At 39.9% G+C, this 22,185-nt stretch overlaps 2 protein-coding genes across 7 annotated transcripts in view; one reads left to right on the top strand and one right to left on the bottom strand.

The window, feature by feature from the left end:
• Positions 1 to 4,902, bottom strand: part of ARFIP1 (ARF interacting protein 1) — a 41,285-nt gene extending 36,383 nt beyond the window's left edge. For 3 of the 6 annotated variants that reach the window (XM_069013502.1, XM_069013504.1, XM_069013507.1), the window contains exons 1-2: positions 4,748 to 4,902; positions 417 to 496 (exon numbers count right to left, since the gene is read on the bottom strand). In XM_069013502.1, the coding sequence (XP_068869603.1) occupies positions 417 to 494 (78 nt within the window). In that variant the 5' untranslated portion in view covers positions 495 to 496; positions 4,748 to 4,902. Of the gene's footprint in view, positions 1 to 416; positions 525 to 1,082; positions 1,165 to 4,747 lie in introns of those variants that run through there. The other 3 variants (XM_069013503.1, XM_069013506.1, XM_069013501.1) reach the window with 3 other exon arrangements.
• A 62-nt stretch (positions 4,903 to 4,964) lies between these two features.
• TIGD4 (tigger transposable element derived 4) lies at positions 4,965 to 7,916 on the top strand. The gene has a single exon (XM_069012112.1). It carries the CDS (start codon positions 4,975 to 4,977, stop codon positions 6,667 to 6,669), a length of 1,695 nt encoding a protein of 564 aa, XP_068868213.1. The 5' UTR covers positions 4,965 to 4,974; the 3' UTR covers positions 6,670 to 7,916.
• Positions 7,917 to 22,185: the final 14,269 nt, after the last annotated feature.

Below are 22,185 nucleotides of genomic sequence, written 5' to 3'. Positions count from 1 at the left end.
CTCTCCACAGAGAAGGGGCAAACTGTATCTGCTCCCAGGGAAAAAAAGTCACTCCTTCAGCAGTAGATAGAATACCTTGTTATAGTGAGGTTACACAAAGATTGCTGCCCTTTAAACACCAACCCTTTCTTCCTGCAGTACTCACACATTTCAGACTCTTCCTGCCTCAATCTATTCAATTTACAAAACAAACAGTGCAGCACAGCAGCAGGCTACTGGCTGAAGTAATCCTTTGCTACGAATTAACTGGACTGTTCTTAATGGTGTCTCAAAACCAACCCCACCCATTCAAGATGCTGTGCACAAACTCACATCCCCATACTAACAGCACTGTACTGTGCATAGCAGAATTTTTGGGAGTCTGAAACTTGTTAGGATTGGTTGATTTTACACTAATATAACTATCACCCAATCACCTCAGAGCCAGACTGGACCTCTTCTGCAGCTGGATGAGATTCATCAAGTGTTGTGGATTCACTGCTGTGTTCTGACATACCTGAAAACCAAATAGGTTTGGCATGCATTAATTAAAGTGAAAGAAGCTGGATGTTGCACCTCATAGAAACCAAAGCAGGCTTTCAGAAAACATTTCTTTTACAAGTTCTGCTAAAGCAAAGTGAAACCTCCTTCTTTTGATGGTGACCAGGTCTTTAGCTCTCCAAAAACATGAGAGAGATTAGGAATACAGTCTAGTGTAGCTTCCATTGCCAAAGCAACCTTTCCTCACAGACAACTAAGCTTGCAACATAAAACCCTGGAAGTCAAACAAGATTCTTCAGCTGATATGTATACTGTCACCTGCAACAATACACTGACTGTATCCTACCACTGCAAAGATGACCATTTCATTAAGACATAAGATTTATCCAAACATTGCAAGATTATATTGATGCTAAGCCACTGAAACCTATTAAGCTGTTAAATCTGTTGTGTTTACTAGAAACAGAATCCCTTTCATTTTAGTCTCAAAAAGATCTCAGCTACAGAGGCAATGAAAGACTTGCACAAACTCGCATATTTCTTGCACACGTGCAAGAAATCAACTCTCTGAGTACAGTGATCATGAAAGATGAATTACATACCCAGTTTTATCTTAAGTAAGAAGAGTATCTAAGTTTGATTTCAAATAGCTGGTAACTACTGGTGACATGGCAATTCACTCAGCTGTTTGAGAGGAGGAGACAACCAATCATTAAAAATTAATCAAACTGTCAGTATTGCATATAATCACACATGACTTCAGTTCAGTAAGTCTTGCACCATTTCGTACATGTCCAGACACATACCAGATTAAGAAAAATTATAAAGAGATTACTATTTGTGTTTATATTGTACTTCAAATTCTTAAGCTATAAAACATTCTAATTAAAGCAAATAATTAATAAGGTAAGCAGCTCACATAGCAAGGGAAATAAAATAAGGACACAAAGGCTGAGAAACGGAATCACCCAGATCATCTAGATAATATTACATTGGATAACCTATTACTTTGTTTTGGAAAGCCAAACATGTAAAATAAGAGATTTTCTACAGAAAAACTGTTCATCCAGGGTTATCACTGAATGAAGTTAGATTTTTCTAGGAGCAATACAAAATTCCCTTTGAAGTAATTAAGAAATAAATGAAACATCCTTATATAGCTTTCTTAATTTTTCAAATTTCTTTTGAACATGAAAGACTGTACAGCAGAGGTGCTGTTTGCCCACATGGTCCTGTCCAAACTCTACTTGTGGTTGAAAACAACCTCTGTGCTTAACAGCTTATTTCTGAGTAGCTAAAACAATTACATTATAGATTAGAAGAATAAGTGTGATTTCCTTGCTCTACTGGGTAAACAAAAAGCTAAATTCATCTTGTAGTGCAGCCTTCATTAAGACAATCTGTTCTTCAGTTCTACCACATCAGTGTTCCTGGAGTTACATTTGTACATCGCATACAAGCTTACATACCACAGTAACACTGTTCTAAACTATTAAATGCTATAGGCAAATATATTTTTGATAGATTTAAGAACTTGTAATAACCTAATCTACAGGCAAGAAGCATCTCACAAATCCATGTAGAGGACACTGCATAAAGGCAAGTAATTAATTTTTAAAAATCCAAATCAATTCTCCATTTGTGTTAAACACTCTTCCATGATTAATGTTTTGTACAGTATTCTTTTCCTACCAATGCTTTCAACACAGCTCTGCAGGATCACACTGTTCAACTTTAAAACACAAAAAGGTGAAAAAAATGTAGTTCAAAGGTGGCTTTCATAAAAAGTTCAACTGCACATTCTAATTTATCTAATTGCACATTCTAATAGCATTTCCTGGTTTCTACAGCAAAAAAATGGGGATGTAAACACCAAATACTGGATGCAAGGATGAAAGCTTTCTATACCTTCACCAAGATTCAGAAGTGAAGACAGTCATGTGAAATTGTGGTAATCATGCCATCTACATACATGTATCATTTAAGGTTCCAGTGCAGAAATGCATACAGACTTTTGCATCTCTGCAGTTCTGGCAAGTGCCAGACAAAGGGCTGTTCTTTATAAGAGGCTGCTAATCCCCAGTGCGGCGTGGATTCTGCATTATCGAGGGCTTGGTTTGTTTCTTCACTAAAGCAGCCACAACTTTAGAACACATTAGGTGACTGGTATAGCAGGACATTTGCTACCATCAGCTACAATTAGAACAAATCAAAGAGGTTCTACTTGGAAAAACACATGCTTGATCCATATTCTGACAAGAACTGAAACCCCGTCCATATCTCTCCTGACCCTCTGGGTTTTCTTTTTCTCTACTATACCAATTCTGCAAATCCACACAAATACTGCACCACAGTAGAACAGAGGACACAGAATAGACTAAGAATCATTCCCCCCATGGTGAAGCTACCTTAAATGCATATTGAATTACAGCCTCAGTAATTTTAAGTTTTGCTCACCCTAAATAAAACCACACAATTTTTAACTCCTGGGGATTTAGATATCACTTCTTTAACTGGCAAAGTAAAAAGCAAAACAAAGCAAGAACTTACGAACAACATAGTAAGATTCCTCTCAGATGGAGACGTCAGAGATATTTAACCATTTATAATTAACTGTTATAAGAGCATGCTTATGTACTTTTCATTTAAAAGGCAAATTCGTATTTGCTTATTCATGAAAATATGAAGTAAATGTCATCAACAATAAATTAATTTTGAGTAAGAAGTATATTCTTCACATTCTTACATCAGTTAGGTAAAAGATTTATGGTGTCAGAAATAAGACCCATGGGATTCTCAAGAATCAGATCTGCTTCTCTAAGTAGGATGCACTGGCTCCTTTGCTTATTTTCCTCCTAAATTAATTGCCAATAAGGCACCAGCAAGATATCTTCTGTCTAAAATGAAGTTTATTACACACCTTTATTGTTGTCTTATTACTTAAATGCATAGACAAAGAATATGAATTTTTGTAACACTGCAGAAAATTCCAGTGCTCATGGAAAAATAATGATTTTATGGATGTTTTCTTAATTTCAATTTCTAACTAAGAACACTTCCACTAATTCTTGTCAAGATAGAGATCAACCACTTTTTTAAAGTGACTGTAAAGAGTTGTATTAAACACTTCCGGCTGCAATCACAAAATAATTTCCTCTTAAGGGTCTTGAATTCCCTGGCTGTTCCACTTGCAAAATCTAGTTATGCCTGAGAGTTACAAGATGTGATTGGAGACAAAAACTGGAGAACAGGGCTGCTGCTGACTTTCACACTCCTCACACTTCATCAACCTGGCCCTAAATGCTTTAATGCTCTGCTCGTCTCCAGATTAGCTAAGCCATGGACTCCCATTATGGTTTCAACTTCTACCAAATCAGAAAAAAAGCAGCTGATCAAGATACTGCCTCAGCTTCCAGTTTTCCCAATCTGACACTCTTCTGTGTTTCTTATTCCTGACATTTTAACTGCATGCGTACATACATACACACATACGTAAACATACACATGACTCAAAGTTTTGGAGTTGCACTGATCAAATAACATCCTTCTCCAGCCCTGAAAAAAACCCCCTTCTGTTATCTTGTCTAGTGAATCAATTCTTAGGTAACAGAGCCACCGACTGCAAAGTGATAACTCCTTGCTACCTTTTCCACCAAGCATAAAAAGCACATGTTAGACACTGAAACTACATCCTGGGCTGGATGTTCAGAACGATCCCCTTCAAAGCCTTCCACGCAAGATAAAAGGCTATTAGGGAGTTTCAGTTAAAAACAACCTATTAGAGAGGTACTGTAAGTAACACTGGAAGAACTGCCTCTAGTTTGCAAACAATACCACATGCAACACTTGCTTGTCACACAACACCAAAGCGATTCCATACTTTAAGAACAGTAAGCAAAACACAAATTGGCACACTTAAAACAGTAATTGCCAGGGTGTGGAGTAAGTCCCAGGGGCACAAAATTTACACAGCATCTACAGTTTTCCTCCTCCACCAACACACAGCTTCCCTTTCTCTCTCGTGGAACCCGCCTGCTCCCGAGCTCAGGCGCTGCCCTCCCCGTGCGGCCGCCCAGCACCCCCGGCGCGGGGCCTACGAGCCGGGCCGACCTCGGCCCGCTGGGCACTGCCGGTGCCGCCGGGAGCCGAGAAGGGGAGGCCGCTCCCGCGGGGTGACACGTCGGACGGGACGGAGCGGGAGGCGCGGCCCGGCCCTCCCCGAGCCCGGGCCCAGCGGCTGGCCCGGCCCGGCCCGGCCGTCCCTCACCTGCCGGCGGCGCCGCTGCGGCCCCGGGGGCGTCGTGCTGCGGGGGACGGGAGGGCAGGACGGAGGGAGGGAAGGGGGGATGGAGGAGGCCGGGCGGGGCGACGCCGGCGGCCCCTCTCCAGCTTTATTTTCTTCCTTCTCCGGTGGCAGCAGGAGCCGGAAGCGCCGGGCCGGAAAGGGGAGGACGGCGGCGGCCTCTCTAGGCTGTCATGTCTATGGTCGCAGCCATGGCAACCACCGCCAGCACCGCCCGGGAGGCTGCTCCAGCCCCGCCGAGTGCCGTGCCCGTGAGGTCGGGCCGCCGGCTGGGAGGGCAGCCCGGAGCGGCAGAGCAGGAGCGTGCCTGCCCGGCTGCGGGCGCGGATGAGCGAGCCTGGGAGACGCTGCTCGGTGCCATGGCAGAGGCTCTGCCCGAACCCTCAGTGAGGAGGAAAAAAAGCATATCTATCGAGGAAAAAATTGACATCATAAGCGCTGTGGAGAGCGGCAAGAAAAAGGCGGACATTGCAGCCAAGTATGGCATCAAGAGGAATTCCCTGTCTTCGATTATGAAGAATAAGGAAAAAGTTTTGGAAGCCTTTGAAACTTTACGGTTTGATCCTAAAAGGAAAAGACTGAGGACTGCTTTTTATGCCGACCTGGAGGAGGCACTGATGAAGTGGTACAGAATTGCACAGTGCTTGAATGTGCCGGTCAATGGCCCTATGTTGCGCCTCAAGGCGAATGATTTTGCCCAGAAGCTTGGACACAGTGATTTTAAATGCAGCAATGGCTGGCTCGATCGTTTCAAGTCGAGGTATGGTTTAGTTTTCAGAGCTCAGCCTGTCGAAGCAGCTGCTACTGCTACAGCGGATGCTCCAACTCTTTGGTACCAAAATGTGCTTCCTTATTATTTAAATGATTATCAGCCGAAAAATGTGTTTTATATACAGGAGACTGGGCTGTTGTATCAGATGTTACCACATAACACGTTTGCATTTAAAGGGGAAACTTGTTCTGTAGGTAAACAAAGCAAAGAGAGGATCACTGTAGTGGTGGGTACAAATACGGATGGCTCTGAGAAACTCCCACTGCTTGTTATAGGAAAGAACAAAAGCCCACGCTCTTTCAAAGATGTGAAATTGCTGCCAGTGGATTATGAAGCAAATGATAGGGTGTGCATGACTTCAGGAATCTTTGAACAGTGGATGCATAAACTTGATGACAGATTTCAAGCACAGCAGCGCCGAGTGGTGGTTCTTGTTGATTCTCTCCCAGCTCACACAGAAGTAAAGAACCTGAAGTCTGTCAAATTAGTGTTCTTTCCTCCAGACTCTTCTTCATGTATACCTATGAAAGAAAGGATTATCAGAAGTCTGAAGGTTAAATACAGGCACTGTCTTATCAAAAGATTTATTGACTGTGTAGAAAGCAATAAAGAGTTTATGCTGACCCTTCTTGATGCAATTGAGATGTTGTACCTGTGCTGGAGGGAAGTAACACCAGAGACTATTGTAAAAAGTTACAATGGAGCAACTTTCAAATTAGAAACTGAGACAAATGATAAGGACAAAGAGGTTGAAAGTGATTTTGATTTGATTGCATATGCACGGGCAGCTGGAGTAGAGTTTCCAGAAGGTTTGTCTTTGGAAGAATATGCAGCTCTAGATGATTGCTTAGTAACTTACGAAGTGCCCACAAATAATGAAAGGATGTGTGCCAAAGAAAGCGCATCAGATAAAGCTGAGACATTTGTTGGTGATGAAGATGAGGATGAAGGTGATCGACTTCAGGGAGCTGAACAGCCTTTACCATCCAAAAATGAGGCTTTGAGTGCTTTAGATACTCTTCGAAATTTTCTCAGAAGTCAAGACACAGATGATTCTCTTTACGATTCCCTAGCTGACTTGGAGAATTTTATTCAACATGTAGCATGTGAATAGATATTTTAGTAGAGTGGGAAAGCATGTAATTGGAAAAAAAAAGAAATAATATAAGCAAAAAAGATAGGCAGTTTAATAACAAGCATTGCTGAAATGTTCTCTGGTGTATTTTGCTCAGGTGCCTAGATGTACATAACAAAACAATGAAAAAGGGCTGTGAACTGAAATTTTCCACAAAATCAGAAGCAAATAACACATTTGAGGTGTAGAGAGGGAGTAAGCTGAACCCTTAAAATCCTAACTCTAGTAAGTACAGTGGAGGCAAAAGAAATTCTTTGAGCAGTTCGGTGCACTCAGGATAAACTGTTGACTACTTGGAATTCTTTCTTCAAGGAGAGACTAGCACTGCTATACATCAATAACGTCACCAGTGTTTTTGGGTTTTTGTCAATGGAGTAGAAAATATTTATCACCCTGGTGCTTTTGATACATAAACACAGAATTTAAGAACATGGAAAATACATGCTGAAATTCTGAGAAGTAAGGCATTTTAAAAATAAATATTTTTCACCCTTCATCAGGAATTCTGGCCATCATTTACTCTTGCAGCAGATGATGAACAGCAGAAAGTTACCACAGCTTTCGATGTGTTGTTTTGTTTTCTTAAAACTGCTCGTGTGTGGCTACACTCGAATGGCATAATCATTTATCCAAGAGTCAAAAGACAAATAAACCTCTTTACTTGGTCTCTGAGGAGGTCAAAAAGGAAGGTTATTCTCTCTGCCTCTTTGGTGCATGGATTTGATGTAGGTCTTTCTGTGCAGCTCCGTGTATTTCTACAGTAAATTCAGAAAAAAAAAATCAGTATGCACTAAAAGCTCACTGAGCTCTTGTTTTATTTTCAGTACTTGGAGGCTTTGCTGTAGGATTCAATGCACTAATGTGGTTTATCACTACAAGTCCCATTAACAGGGTTGCTGCTTGCGTGATTGCAGTGTGAAGTTGTGTAAATCACGGTACATTTACATGTCTTCGAGTATGCATTTCAAACAGTGTAATCATATCAGAGCCAAAATCCACCGTGTATATGACCTTGTGGATTTTTTCCAAACCTGTTTTAAATCGTTTCCATTCTATCAATTTAATTTTTTTCAGAAGTTAGAGATACTAATTTTTCTAATTTAGAGGAAGAAGAAAATATTTTGTGGATGCCCTTTAGGCAGCTTGTGTAATAAAGAATCTATTATGCTGTGTATAATTAAACCATGAGAAAAAAATTGCATGCATATGTGAATCTACAGTTTTAAATAAATAGTTTGGCTAAAGCTGTGTTTACTGGTTTTTTCCGTAGGACAGTTTATACATTTATGAAATAATTTCGAAAATTTATCAAATTGTTAGAAGGTGGCAAAAATATTAGGGTGATTTGTTGAGAAAATGCTTATAGCTGTATGAATGTTTTACTAGACCCCCTACCAAAAAAACCCGACAAACTTCTGGTTTCTTGTTGTGAAATATCTGATGTGAATTCCATCCAAAGGATATTCTGATTAAATAAAAAATTTCTGTTGAAATCCCAATAAATAAATTCCTACATGGAGACTTATAGATTCTGTGAAAAAGGTACTCCTCTGAATTATCTCTTCTGGGTATTTATTACTTTAAAATACAGATGCACGGTCTTTTAAATTAAGAAATTCTGTCACATTGACTTGCTTAAATACTTTAGAACAAGCTTATGAAAAGCACTTTCTATTCTGATTAAGCTTATTTGAAGTTCATATTAGTCCCACAGAGATCTGTAGATAATTTTCCTGTAGTAATCTTTTGATTTGAAAACTATTTCTTTGCAACAGCTTCTCCTGCTAAAGGGAAGTTTAGGGAAAAGTTGCTCTTATCCATATACTAAATGTGTAATTTGTTATGATTTGACTCCACGAGGCCCTCACTGGCCCGGGTTCTGGATAAAGACTGTGTTTCCTTCTGAGAGAATTCAGAGTGTGAAAGTGATGGATCTGAAGGAGAAAGACAAGTGGCAAATCTTGGTTAAACAAGAGTTCACTCCACAAGAAGCATAGTTTTTGCAAGAAGAGGCCTAGAAAATCAGGAGATGGGAAATAACGTCGTTAGCTGGAAAGGAAGGAAGTGACTTACTGAGTGTTGTCATACTCCCTCATGAAAACAACAGGAAGGATTTACTAATTTGGCCTGGACTTTGAAGGTGAGTTGTGGAACTTGCTTTAAAAAACATACAGCCCATCGAAATCCTGTATCTCTAGAGAATATATGACTTTTTCCTAGCCTCTTAGTTCATTCTGAGAAACCAAGATAAAATGCACTCACTGAAACTGGTTCTGTGAGACAGACACTATATTCTAACACTGTAGCTTTCAAAATTATTTAGGAGCCCAAACATTTCTCCTCGCTCGGGTTTTGGTCACATTTATAGTGCGAGAACGTGAAATCCATTCTGAAGTTGTTGCTGTTTCAGGTGTTTGTCTCAGGGAGATGCAGACTCCCAGATCCAAAGTGCTAACACTGAAAAAGGAAGCGGTGCTCTGTGTAAATGTTTGTCAGTTTAGCCTGTGCACACAGTTTGAGCTGGAGATTTCTTTACATTGTCTGGGTAAGCCACCAGGACGCTGCCTTTTTACATCTGGGCTGGTATCTTTTGGAGGGAGAGGAAGAATATGGCTTTAGATTGCATCATATTTAAAATGAAGAACCTTTTCTACAGAAGGCAGGTAACTAAGGCTGTCATTTGCTTTAATACTTTAATAGTAGTATGGACAACTATGTGCATTTTCTCTGTAGCTTTTCTACTTCTTGCTGTGGTTAGATAGTGATTAGGTTCTTCAGCATCAAGTCAGTGAGGTTGCTTTCAGTTACCCAAAAGTGACTTCTAGAAGTGGGAACTGAAAATATGAAGTTTTAAAAATATAACTGATTTCTATACAAGGCCAAGATAGAAAAAATTATTTGGAAAAGATGTTTGATAAAATCGAAAGCATCCTCAGATTACTTCTTCAGACAAGTAATATGTGAAATAAGTATGCTCTTCAAATGGCACAGGTTTCTGAAAACGGTAAGAAATATTACTGTGGGGTTTTTTGTTTGTGTGTTACTATGTGTGCAGTTTTGGATATCTTTCAGGTCTATAAAACTACATCTTCTTTTAAAACTGTTGCTGAAAGGAAGATTGCTCACCCCTAATGGTAGAAGGAAATAACAACTTTTTGCACCCTGAGGCAAAAACAGAAGAGAGGAGGCAGTCAGGGATTTATAGGAGGGCAATCCATGTGTGCCTGTATATCCAAGATTTGTGACATTTTGATAGCTGAACAATCAAGGCAGTAAATGAGTCTATGGTTTCACATTATTATGCAATTCTTGAGAATAATACCTGCAAACACACAGAATCTTTAGAGATTTTAAATTTTAGGTGCAATATATTTGTAAACTTAAATTAAATTAAAACATTAGAATATTAGTAAAATATCTTCAAGTTTTTTTGGTGGCTGTGTTTATTGAAATGGTAGAGTAATATTGGCCTACTCAGGACTTAATGAAAATGTATGGTGACTGGGCAACCATGGAATGTAATGACAGTGTTTCACATTATTTTATTCCTTTAATATCAATAAAAGCTGGTGCTTCCTATTTTTGGGAGGCATTTGTTAAATGAAGAGTTTGCAAAGTTCTCATTGGGAACTGGATGATGCTGGGGCCAGAGAAGAGTTTTTATATTTATGCAAGGAAGTCAGTATGTGTATCTAGATGTTTTAATATCCCTATTTTGGGGGATCCTTCCTTGAAAATCAGATACAAGCCCAGTCAATTAATAAGCAAACAAATCTAACTGAAATTTTTGCACTGGGATGAGTGACAGCATACTTCTGTCAGTACATTCATTAACAACAGAAAAAAATCTTTGCAACAGATGAAAATATAACAACCTTATGTCTGTCAGCCTGTTTTTACACACAGCCTTTATGCTGGTAAAGCACTGTGGTATAGACATGTGATTCCCTTTTCCTGATATAACTGCACTGTGGTATAACCACATCATTGGTTTTTAGAAACAGGAATTCAGGTGTAGCTCATTTCCCTTCTTGCTAGCCGAGTTACTCCATTTGAACTGTATTTTCTCCTTTCAAAGGTAGCTGTCTAACCACATTGTTCTAGTTAAAACCATGCAACATCCGGGTTAAAGCAGAGTGGGAAAGCCAGTAGTGTCTTGCCAACTTATTCATAGCTGTGTCACCTCTGTTCTTTGAGCAGAATGGAAAAGTGTAAATTGCAAATTAGTGTGATCAGTAAAATGAACAAATAGCACACTGAATTACCAAATCTGTTGAGAAGGTGCCGTATTTTTGAAAATTTTTTTAAATGGCTCTCTGTGTTTTAGAATATTTCAGCTGAAAGTCACATTCTTCCTAAGGTTTCATGTCATGCTATCTCTGTCACAACATTCCAGCCTTGTGCATGAACAGCACCAAGGGGAACAGGTCACTCCCCTCAGCACACAGGTAGCTACAACCCATGTGAGTTGTCAGCCTGCCCACAGGTTGGCGGCTGTGTCACTGGGGAGGTGATCTCTAGAGCTGGTTTGCATCCTCCCCTTCCACGCCTGTGTTGCTTTGTGTGCTGTGCCAGTGCTTGGCTGTAATCACCAAGGTAGTGACTCATCTGTCTGAGAAAGTTGTGGTCCAATGGGATGGTGCAACCTCACCCCAAATGCCAAATGAAATAATTAATGGTTTATTGTTTGAAGACGGCGGGACTCAGGATTGCTGAGGAGGGCATTAAGATGTCTCAGCTCTCCTGGCCCCTGCTCAGTAGCAAAGCTGAAAGAGAAGTTCTTGCTCTGGAGAAGTTCTTACAAAACACTCGCTACTCAAGAATTACTTTGACATGTGATAACTAGTTGTTGGTTTTCTCATCTGAAGTCATCCACTTCTCTTGAGAGATGTGCTGTGAGGCTGCCTCTGTATCGTGTATACAAGGAGACACCCTACTGAAAGCACTGCTTTTCTTCTAGCAGCTTTGGTGCCTCTTATTTCTAACCTGTATAAATGACGCGATATGACGCTCTGCTATTCAAAATTCTATTTCTTTTCCCTTCCACCTTTTTTCATCCATTGCCCTTATAATTTTATATTCATTGATATCCTGACAATTCTAGTGTTAACGTTAGGATTGTCGGCCCAACATTCTGGCAAGCTGCTTTCCTCCTTACTCTCCCTATTTCTAATATTATCTTTTGCAGGTCATATTTTTGAATCATCTCATGTAACAGCCAGTATCACCCTCTTGGTACACATCCTCGTGATCTCTGGCCCTAATTTTTCCAGTGCTGTATTTAGTGCCTTTCCCAAATTCTTTCTTCATTTAGCTGAGAACATTTAGTATGTCTTTTTGTCTTTTCCTTTTGTAGAAGAGGGTGAGCAGTGCTTTTTCCAGCAGTCCCCCAGGATGTCCGAGAGAACTGGTAACAAAACACATAATCTCTCTCTCCTTTCAGGTGTCTCCATTTTCTATTTCTGTCGGTGGCCCCTTCTGACCTGTTCTTTCAAAACTCTCAATTTGACATTTAGTATCTTTGTTTAAACTGCTCCTATTTCTCTTTCATCTCTTACCCCTACCTGCCTGTATAGCATCTTTGCTACACTTCACTTTTACATTTCCATTTCTAAATATCATATCCCTACCCTTAGCTCTTTGGATCTTTCTTCTCTCCTCTTTTACTGGCCCCATCTAATATTTAAACTACATTTCAAACTCCCTTGTCCTCCTTTCTGTGACTTCATGTCCAGTTCTCTCCACCAAAAACAAATACTTAACTCTTTCTGCACACAACCAGCTTTTTTACTTTCTATCTTACTTGGCGTGTCTCCATGATATTCTTCCATCAAAGATTATGTAATAATTAAAAGTATGTTATCGTCCCTAAATTTACCTCTTTGCATTTTATTTTTTCTCCCATCTTAGTAACTTCAAGTCTTGCCTTTGTTTGAACCTTTCTTTTGCACTCCTGATCACTAGCATGAATTTTATTCTTTTTTTTTTAACCTTGTAAAAAAATAAACTCACAACCAAAACCTGCACAAAGATGGAGTTTGGGACTGTTTGTTTATGCAGCTAACTGTGTTACAATGTTACATTAAAAAGTCAGATTGAAAGCCAGCTCAGACATTAGCTAATTTCTATCAAGGATTTTATTTGAACCTTCGTCTTTTGTTGTTTATTTTGCTCTTTGCTATTTCAATAGCTGTTTGTGAGACTTCAGATATTTGTGCCCAGTTCTGCTTTGTAGCCAATGCGTATGGCCTGAGATCATGGAGAAAGGCAGGTAGAACATAAAAAAAGAGGAGTTAAAAAAGGCAAGGTCCTGGTCTATTGAGATTCCCCTGCAGGAGGTCAAGGAGAATTTAAAGTCAGGTTAAGCAGAACCTTTTATTCCAAATCAATATCAAGAGTCCTCTGTAAGTCTATATCCATATATAAATGAGCTCACAGAAATTATTATGAGAGGTAACACCACAAGTTCTCTGAATTCTGGATGGCAAGAAATGGCCACGCACAATTCAGCACCACTTCAAAATTGACACAAGTTTGCATTTGGCTTTTTTTTCCCAGAACTAATGACACATGATCTGTGTAAATGGTCTGTCACTGCCCTGCCCAGGACTTGTCCACATTCAGTAAACAAATAAGACATTTGCCTCGAGACAAGGCAAGGCTGAAACAGCATTTTTGTGTAAGAAGTGTTTCTGCAGAGTCTAGAAGTTGCAGTAAGAGTCAGATGAGCTTGAAAATTGACATGGCTTTTCAGAAGTTAACCAAGAGACACTTTGTAATAGGAACTTGGGATCTGAATTAGAGATACTTATTATGTGCTGTTACCAACAACTGCTGAACTATTTTTGAAAAGCTGGCTCAATGCATATCAATTTTACTGCTCTGAGAAAAAGTGGCTCTGAGTATTACATGTATACTCAACACATGGCCCAGACAAACATTACAATTCAAATTCTAGTAGAGACAAACCCTTAATTCCCTGTGAGAGCTGAGGGTGGCCAGACTCAGTGCATTATACAGTGACTGCCCGCACAGAAGCAGGAGCAGATGTGGCAAATGTTGTAGACATGCAACAGCAAGGCAGAAATACAAGTATGGGCAGACAGAGCTACAGGCTCTTGGCTCTGCTTGTTAAATGAATACAAAGAGCCATCCAATGCCCCATCAGGAGGCTTTCCCTACATGTCCTATTACCAACCCAATTTTTTCAAAAAGCAACAGAAATTCTCTTAGAAACCAAAAGAAATTCAGGGTTTGATAATTTCTTGCCAAGTTCGCAATGTTGTTCTTCATATCCTTGCACTGTGTAGAAGTTGGCAACACAAACCCAAACTAGGAAAGGTAAGGCTGAAGTAAATGTGCAATAAAATTTGTACGTTTTTGTGTCCCATTCTCACCTGGCCTTCACTCATCTCATGTAGATTTAGGTGCCCTAAATCATACAACACCTTCAAAGCTTTTTCAAAGTCTAATCTGTTGCCAACAATTTACCCACCAGAGCTAACAGGAGACCATTTGGCAAACAATGTTTGGGTGGCTAAAAATCATCTTGCAATTTCATCTTAAATATTCATGGTTAAATAGCTTTAGTAAAATAACTTGATTGTTCCCTAACAATATCTACACCATTATCCATACCCAGCCAAAATGCACATGTGCAACTCCAAACCTGCATTCCTTGTGAAATGCCTGCATCTGCAGTGATGATCTGTTGAGGACTAATGCTGGCATGGCAGATAGCACCCTGGATAATGAGATTATATGAAATTTACATTCATGTAAGATTACTAAGGGATTACTTGGAATGGGGATTAGGTACCTTTATCAATTTAAAACTTCCTTTGGATTTCTTCATCCTCTCACCTCATCTCACAGGGGAAGAACCCAGTGGCTTGCACTGGTGCAGCCTCACAAAGGGGATCATTTTGAACAGTGTTCTTTTGGGGGAGCTCTGCTAGTGTTCAAAAGCATATTGGTCTGCAAGGATTAGGAAGAAATTTTGCAGCGTGTGGAAAACAACCCATAGGATCCAGCCAGTAGGAGGTTTAACTGCTGCTCTGCCTCCCAAGTGGGCTGAGCCAGCCTCTTACGAGGATGCTGACTCCTCAGGCAAGGCACATATTTGTGAGATTACATCTTCCAAAAGCTGTAATGCAGGTACTGGTTTGCTTTTAATCATTCATCCTTCTCTCTTCTTCCTGTCTGCCATTCCAGCTCCTCAGAGATTAAAAATTCTCTGTCAGCCGCCTGCCTGATCTGATCAGTCCCCCGCTTTGGAAACCTGGGATGGTTCTGTGCCATCCACCCTCCTAATTTACAGGCTTTAAATATAAAGCCTATATTTGGCAGGCATATTTTTTGGGTTTTGTTTGGGGTTTTTTTTGAGTATCAGATACTTGCATTCTCTGAAAGCATTTCCAGCTGTAATGTGAAAAGAATGAGTTGTGAACCTCAAATGAACTCCACGTTTCTTTCTGTGTGGAGATACAGTTATAAGAATTTAAACTATGCTGAGATATGCCCTTATTGACATTCAAGAAGGGTGTAGACACAGGCTAGGTGTGGATTGACCTTTGCAGACATGGTAGAAGGCATAAAGCTTCACAAGTACTCAGAACCAAAATGGATTAAGAGAGGAATTATACATTCACTTCCATGAAGCTCCTATTTCCTATAGGATCATATCTACAATTCTTTCCATCAGGGGTTTCATTAGCAGCCATTAGTTAGGACTGACCTCTTTTATTCTTGCTGCATCTGCCTGTAACTGGCTGAATGCCAGTTCTCATAGAATTTCTGTATTGCTTGCCTTGTGCTAAGGGTGCACCTAAGGTAAACCTGTACATTCTGACAGAAGATCAAGCTTCAGAGAGCAGGATACAGGCAAGGTAGCAGCCTGTCAGAAACACGATCTTCTCACTTCAGACCACACTTGATGCACCTACACTTCGGCACAGGGGTGTGACTGTGGATGCATAGAAAAGGAGCCACAGGAGTTAAGGGGTATCAGTCTGTGTACTGCTATTAGGATGTGTAATTGGGCTGCTAGTATATATACTGCAGTATATTTCACTGTCACAGCTCTCTACAGCAATGAAGTAAATATTTAATGAGGTTATGCCATCCTGTACTGCCATCAGAGATACTGGTCAAAACATGGATCCGTCTGAAAATATGCTACAGTACATCCAACACAGCTGTTTGATAAGGATTTCTCCCCATACCAGACTCAATCAGAAGGCAAAATTTATGATTTTTTTTCAGGTAGTCTTGCAGCACTACAGTCAGCTATACTGAACTGAAAGTTAGATTTAAGCACAGGGTGTTGAGAGGCAATGCTTTCTGCCACAAATACCCTCAGCATATCCCTCCCTGGGTTGTGACTGATGGTATTTTGGATGCATATCACCAAAAAATACTATCACCTGTGTGAAGACCTGGTCAGTGGTTAAATACACCATGTGTTGAGACAGGGTACTATTTTCAGAGAAGTAAGGATTGTAGGCAACTCTGCTCACATTGCCATCTGAAAATGAGGGTGCAGATACATGATTTTCCAGGTTTCAGCATGGTGTCTGATTTCAGATTCTAGACAAAAGTGTACCATTTCTGAAACAGCATCCTTGCCATTGCAAAAGCTGTTGAAAACTTGTTGAGTTAGTGATGTGTGGGTTTAACACAATCACCCTGACAAAGGGATGTGCCATGTATTAGCATCTGTGATGGTCAAACCAGTGTTAACAATGTAGCGCCATATAGAAAATGCTTTACCTGCATATTTTTTTTAAAAAAGATGTATTTCAAAAATATGATCCTTTTCAAATCATCAGCTATGTTTCATTGCTTCAGTCCTAGCTTCCCCTGGCATAGAGGAGCAGGCAAAGTGCCTTTAGGAGCTCCAACACATTTTGATACAGGGGCCTGAAGTTAAAAAGGCACATGCTCAAAGCACAGGCTGAGAGCCATCCAAACAGCCTTAATTTAGCCTCTTGCTTGCATATAAATTATAAATACAGTCTCTCTACAGACTATCACACTTTCTTCCTTTAATATCTGTCTGGTTTAAAGCTGGATGCTGTTTCTTTAATTCTACTGGGATTATTTATATGCTTAAATATGTCCTCAAATTCTTCAGAGCTGGACTATGACAGGATTGAAGGCTGCTTCCATGATTTTAAATGTTGTTTCACAACACTACACTAGAACTGAGTACTTGGGTTAGGTCCTTTAAAAGTATTTAAATGACAAACTATGAAAAATAAATTTTTCAAATCATCTAGGAACAAAATTTGCCCCAGATCAGATATCCATACTCTTAAATGTAGGTAGTGATTATTTGCATCTTTAGGTACCTGAAAAGCTTTTAAAAAGCTTGTCTTTTATGTTTCTTTAGAGTCTGGACTCTATATTAACTATTTGTGAAGTAAAGTTCAGTAATTACAGTGAAAATATGCAAAGGAAAAAGACAAGAACATTTAATTCAAGAATAGAGAAAGGGACCTAGATGGGAGGATCAAATGAGAGCTGTCACAGCCTAAAAAAGTATCAAGCAACATTTAAGCAGCATTATTTTAGGACATCAAAGATTATCTTCAGATGCTTTAGGTGTGGCTGGAAAAATCTTAGTACTCACATTACAGTTTGGATGTGCTGGTGTGTTTTTTTATGGTCTAGTATTCCTGAAGGAATGTGCTTTTCAGATTTTATTCTCTTCTTATGAATTGTTCACAGCTGAAACAATACCTTCAGACATCCAGCTGAAGCACCCTAGAAATGAAAGTAAGCAGGATTTTAAAAAATCTAGCTTACTTCCCCTCAAGTACCTTGTCTCTCTAGTCTTCATTTTACTAAATTCCCCAGTGATTGCACCCAAGACAGATTTGTGTTTGGTTTTCAATCCTCTACTTCATCAATCTCACTTCTTGTTATCTCTTTAAGAGAAATGTTTCGATTTCTACAGAGCACTGTGGGTTTTTTCAAGCCAGATCTTAAGCTAGCATTGACTCGGAAGTGACAACTACTGAGTAGGCACCTCCATGTAGGACACGCAGCACTGATGTTTCATGCAAAGATAATTCACTGGCTGACAGCTTTTTTCCCTGTTTAAGTTGCTGACCATGCATCTATCAAGCGAGCTGGCACATGAAAGCCTGTGACCAGACAAGGCTCTGATCCTTCTGGGGACACCCAGGCTACGTTTCTTCTCTCACACCCAGTAGCAGCCACAGAGAATTTCCATTCTCTGAAGTGTTATTCTAAATTGCACAGATACTCCTTTTAGCATTACAGTTGTATTGTCTGCTGTGTATCTGTGTGAGCTGTGAGGTCTGCTCCCCTCCTGTGTCTGCACAGTCATTTCTGTACAAAACAGCTTTATTCCAGATACTGGAGACTCGGGAGTCAGATCCTGCTCTGAACAGGCTTTTGAACACACTTGCATCCCTCTGCAAGGCATCTCAAGCAAATTAATTCTTCCTACCTTATCACATGGCTCTACTTTTGGGGTCCACCTCTGGTCAGATGTGTTCCTCAACCCCTGACTGAGAGTGGAAGGAGACCCTCTCCTGACAACAGTTGCCATGCCCGATGACCCATTTGTTCCTTTAACTATGACTTGGGTTGTTTGTATCAACTGCACGCTTAATACAAGTTTGGGATACATTGCAACCCTGCAGAAAATTTGTATTTCTATTTATATAATTTCAGTCTCTAATTCCAGCTTAAACGCTAATACAACATGTGCATCATCATTTTTAAAGAATAAGACAAACCTTTAACTAATAAATCCCTGTGTTGTTCCACAAAGAAGTGAAAGCCTGATTTATTCATAAATAAAAGGTCAGGAAGGTGACCCAAGCCTTTTTAAAAACTGATGGTTTTTATTTCGGTTTCATTCCAGCCCTGGTCTCAGAAGAACAAAATATAAAAGATTAATAAATTGTAGATTTCTCTCACAGTGGTGATATGTTAAAATGAATGAAAGTTCCTGAAAATTTGATTCTCAGAATTGCATTGCTCAGGCCTTGGCTGCTTGTCTGGATGTTCATGGCTTCATATCTCATGCACAGTTTTGAAAATAAGTGGGGCACAGCATCCTGGTCCAAACACCTAGGTTTTACATGTTAAGCCAGACAGTTTTGGGTACAGCCACTGTTGGATCCCAGGAGCACTCTGAAGTTGCAAAGTTAGGACAAAGCACTTATTTTTTATTTGCCAAGACGAATGTGAAACTGGTAATATTGAGGTAAGTGAAGGCTTTAAAAAAAACCCCAAACCCTAAGGTTGTACTTTGGGGTGTTCATCCCACCTTTATCCAGCCTGCATTGAAAAAAAGATAGACCTCATGGAGTCCCACCTAGATTTCAAAGATAGGAGTCTAGGAAGGTTGTGGGTGAAGGATTTTATGGGTAAATCCCCACTAGGCTAAAGGAAAGCTCTGCTGGGGACTACCTACATCAGCTAGTAATTGTGTTTCTCTAGTGGTCAAATAACAAGATGATTTTGCTCACCAGACATCATCCTTTTGGAAGTGCAGTTTCAGCTGTGGATTTTGCCTGAGGGAAAGCTGAGCTCCCAAGAGGATGCATCTTTCAAAACACAGTCAGTACTACAACAGAATGGAGGCATCATCTATTTTAGGATTTCACACAAGTCACAAATGACTTACGAATCTTTTAGCATGTGCAAAATGTATAATCCATGTACTGCTTTCCCAAAAATGAGTAGAAATTAAGTGTCCAGCTACACTTCAATATAAAACTGCCAGTCCTCTCAATGCACCCTGAGGCCTCTTCCATTTCAGACATTTTCGATCTTAAAAGTCTCTATTTGAACCCATTTTTTGTTTTGTTAAAGGAAACTTAGGTGCAAACATCTGAATATTTTCAAGTATGATTTTGCAGATACATCTGGATATTTTCAAGTTTAGTTTTGTATTTTGTTTCTGTTCCTATTGAAGTATCCAAAATATTATCGGCATGATATAACAGCCTGTGTTATGCACAAGGAAGAAAATAAAAGACAAATAGAAGTCCAGTTGTGCAAAGAGATTCTTAAAACTGGCAAATACTTGTTTATATGCTTTTATTGTCACTCTCATTTTAGTTATATTACGTTGTCCAGTTAGGGACAACATCTTATTGTTCTAAGCTTTGTTCTAATTTATACTGGTGGCATTGGTTTCAGAAAGATGTAAAACTTTTCCTGAAGCACCTTTGTGGCTGAAATAAAATGTAACTTGTCTTTTCATATAATCTAGAATTCATCTGTTGGAAAGAGAGCTTTGTCATCTGCAACTCAGTCAGGCATTGCTTGCTCTGAAACAAGTGGATCTGTGGATGCGGTTCCAGATCCTCATGAGATTTCTACACAAGGATGCTCTGGATTTTAGCCTTGATTCTGCAAATCTTACTTAGCTCAGCAGCCTGCAGAAGTGCCATTGCAGCCGACACTCTGGCTGACTTGAGAAGATTCCTGTGGGCTTTGCACAAAATCTTTTGCTTTGATGATTTTTTTTTTTTTTTAATGTTGCAGTGAATTGCAAGACACTGCTATTTTCCATTCCTTCACAGCAACTTGTGGGAAAATTTTATCTGTCCTTTCTCAACATATGTCAGAGACAGAAACAAGTCATTAAGGGACTAGCAGAACTCGGCTGGCCCTAGCCCCTGCCTGCACTTCAGGGCAGGTGGATTAGCTGCTGAAGTCTGCAGCAGACAAGCTGCACTAGCATGTTTGTAATAAAGGCCCTGTAACTAACCATCAGCTTGCCACATCACTTGCAAAAGTTTAGCTGCTGTCATTCTCACAGGAAAAAGGAACAAGAAGAGCATTGGCCAAGTGGCTGCAGCATTGCAATACATTTCTGTTTTTCTGAAAATGTCACTCTGATGACATCCTGTCATCTCAGTGATGCAAATCCTTCTCGATTAGGGAAGAATATTAGCAAACAGCCCTGCTTGGTGGTCAGACATGCCCTTTGGAATATAAAAATCGATGAAACAGTAACGTTGAACATGCCCAAATGTTTCTAGATTGGTAACATACATTGTAAGCACCCAGAAAATTTTGTGGTTTTACCTGTGAAAAGACACTCCTTCTTGCTAAGGTGCATTGTGGATCCTAGTAAATGCACTAAGGCCTATGAAATTATCAGATACACTCTACCCCTCTTACAAAACCATCCATGACTGAAGCCACATGGATTTCCAAATACACAAGTTTGTTTTGCGGTAAGGTTGTCACTACAGCATTTGGTTTCTGTATTTCTACTACGAAGAGAGACGCGTGAGGCTGAAGACAACAACCAAGGCAAAGGTACTAACCTTGCTTCCCAGGCAGGCAAAAGGGAGCCTGCTGGGAGTACTTCAGGGGAGCATGATCCCAGTGCTGCTGGAGATGGATCAAGGTAACTGCCCTTGCTTGAAAGCCTGATTTGTCAGCATCCAAAATACCTCATTCCTCTTTCTCTACAATTAAAAAAAAAATTAAAATAGTCAAATGCATGCCAAACTGCCTTTGTATCCCTCTAAAATCTTAATTAAAAGGTACTGTGGCCAAGAGTCACATTTTCTGTACTTTTATGTGCCTTAGAAATCATACTTGTATACACAGCAGTAGATGGCTATCTTGCTTTCAAGGGCAGCGATGAGTTGTTAGCCAAACATTTGTCAATAGTAGTTGATGGGAACTTGAGGGGAAATGCTACAACCTATGTAGAAAGGCTGAAAGGGAAAATAGAAAAGGATATAGTTCTTTACATTAGAAATATGAGGTAAAAATGCAGAAAGGTACAAAAACCCCAAATCCTTTCCTGTTTTCCCTTCCAGTTTCTCTGTCTAGGTTTATGTTTTAGTAATGGATGAGTGTGCTGGGATAAGTCTACAGAATGGGGTAAAACCACAAATATGCAGGGCAGGATAAATCAGCAGAACATGTTTGCAGGCCATGTGGTAACAGAGTGGCAAACTTGGGAAGGAGATGGGGAAGAAATGGAAAGCAGTATAGCACATCTTTTCTGTACGGTAAAGCAATGAAAATACTGTTAAATAGTAAGACTTTGCCTACTGTTGACCAAAGTTCAAGGAAAGCTGAGGATGGACAATAGTGACAGCCCTAGGATCTGAGATTCCACTCCTGAAAACACATCCAGGCTTTGCCTGTGCTGGGCACTGACCCATTATCAGTTTTCCTATTGCCAGACTAGACAAATTCACCTCTGAGCACATAGCAGATGCCTGGGTAGCCTAAATTTCTGGACTTCCATCATTCAAACTGTCTATGTCAACTACACACTATTACTAATCCTTGGAGTTTCTGTCATTTTTTAACAGAAAAATCTTAAAAGTATTGGCAAGTCTCACCTCTGACACTTTTGTCTGACAAGCATTATTGTGCATGACTATGACATCATACTAAAGAATATATCCTAGAAATATTTAATTAGTTGGTCAGTGTAGCGGTTTCAAAATTCAGAGCTCCTCTTTATTTTCTTTA

This window comes from Aphelocoma coerulescens, chromosome 4 (genome assembly GCF_041296385.1).
Source record: "Aphelocoma coerulescens isolate FSJ_1873_10779 chromosome 4, UR_Acoe_1.0, whole genome shotgun sequence".
Classification (NCBI taxonomy): Eukaryota; Metazoa; Chordata; class Aves; order Passeriformes; family Corvidae; genus Aphelocoma; species Aphelocoma coerulescens.
The sequence above is the reverse complement of the archived record's forward strand: the minus strand, read 5'-3'. Positions and strand labels throughout refer to the sequence as shown.

Excerpts from the sequence above, each read along its gene's own strand:
- TIGD4 (XM_069012112.1), top strand. The coding sequence starts at position 4,975 with ATGGCAACCACCGCCAGCACCGCCCGGGAGGCTGCTCCAGCCCCGCCG.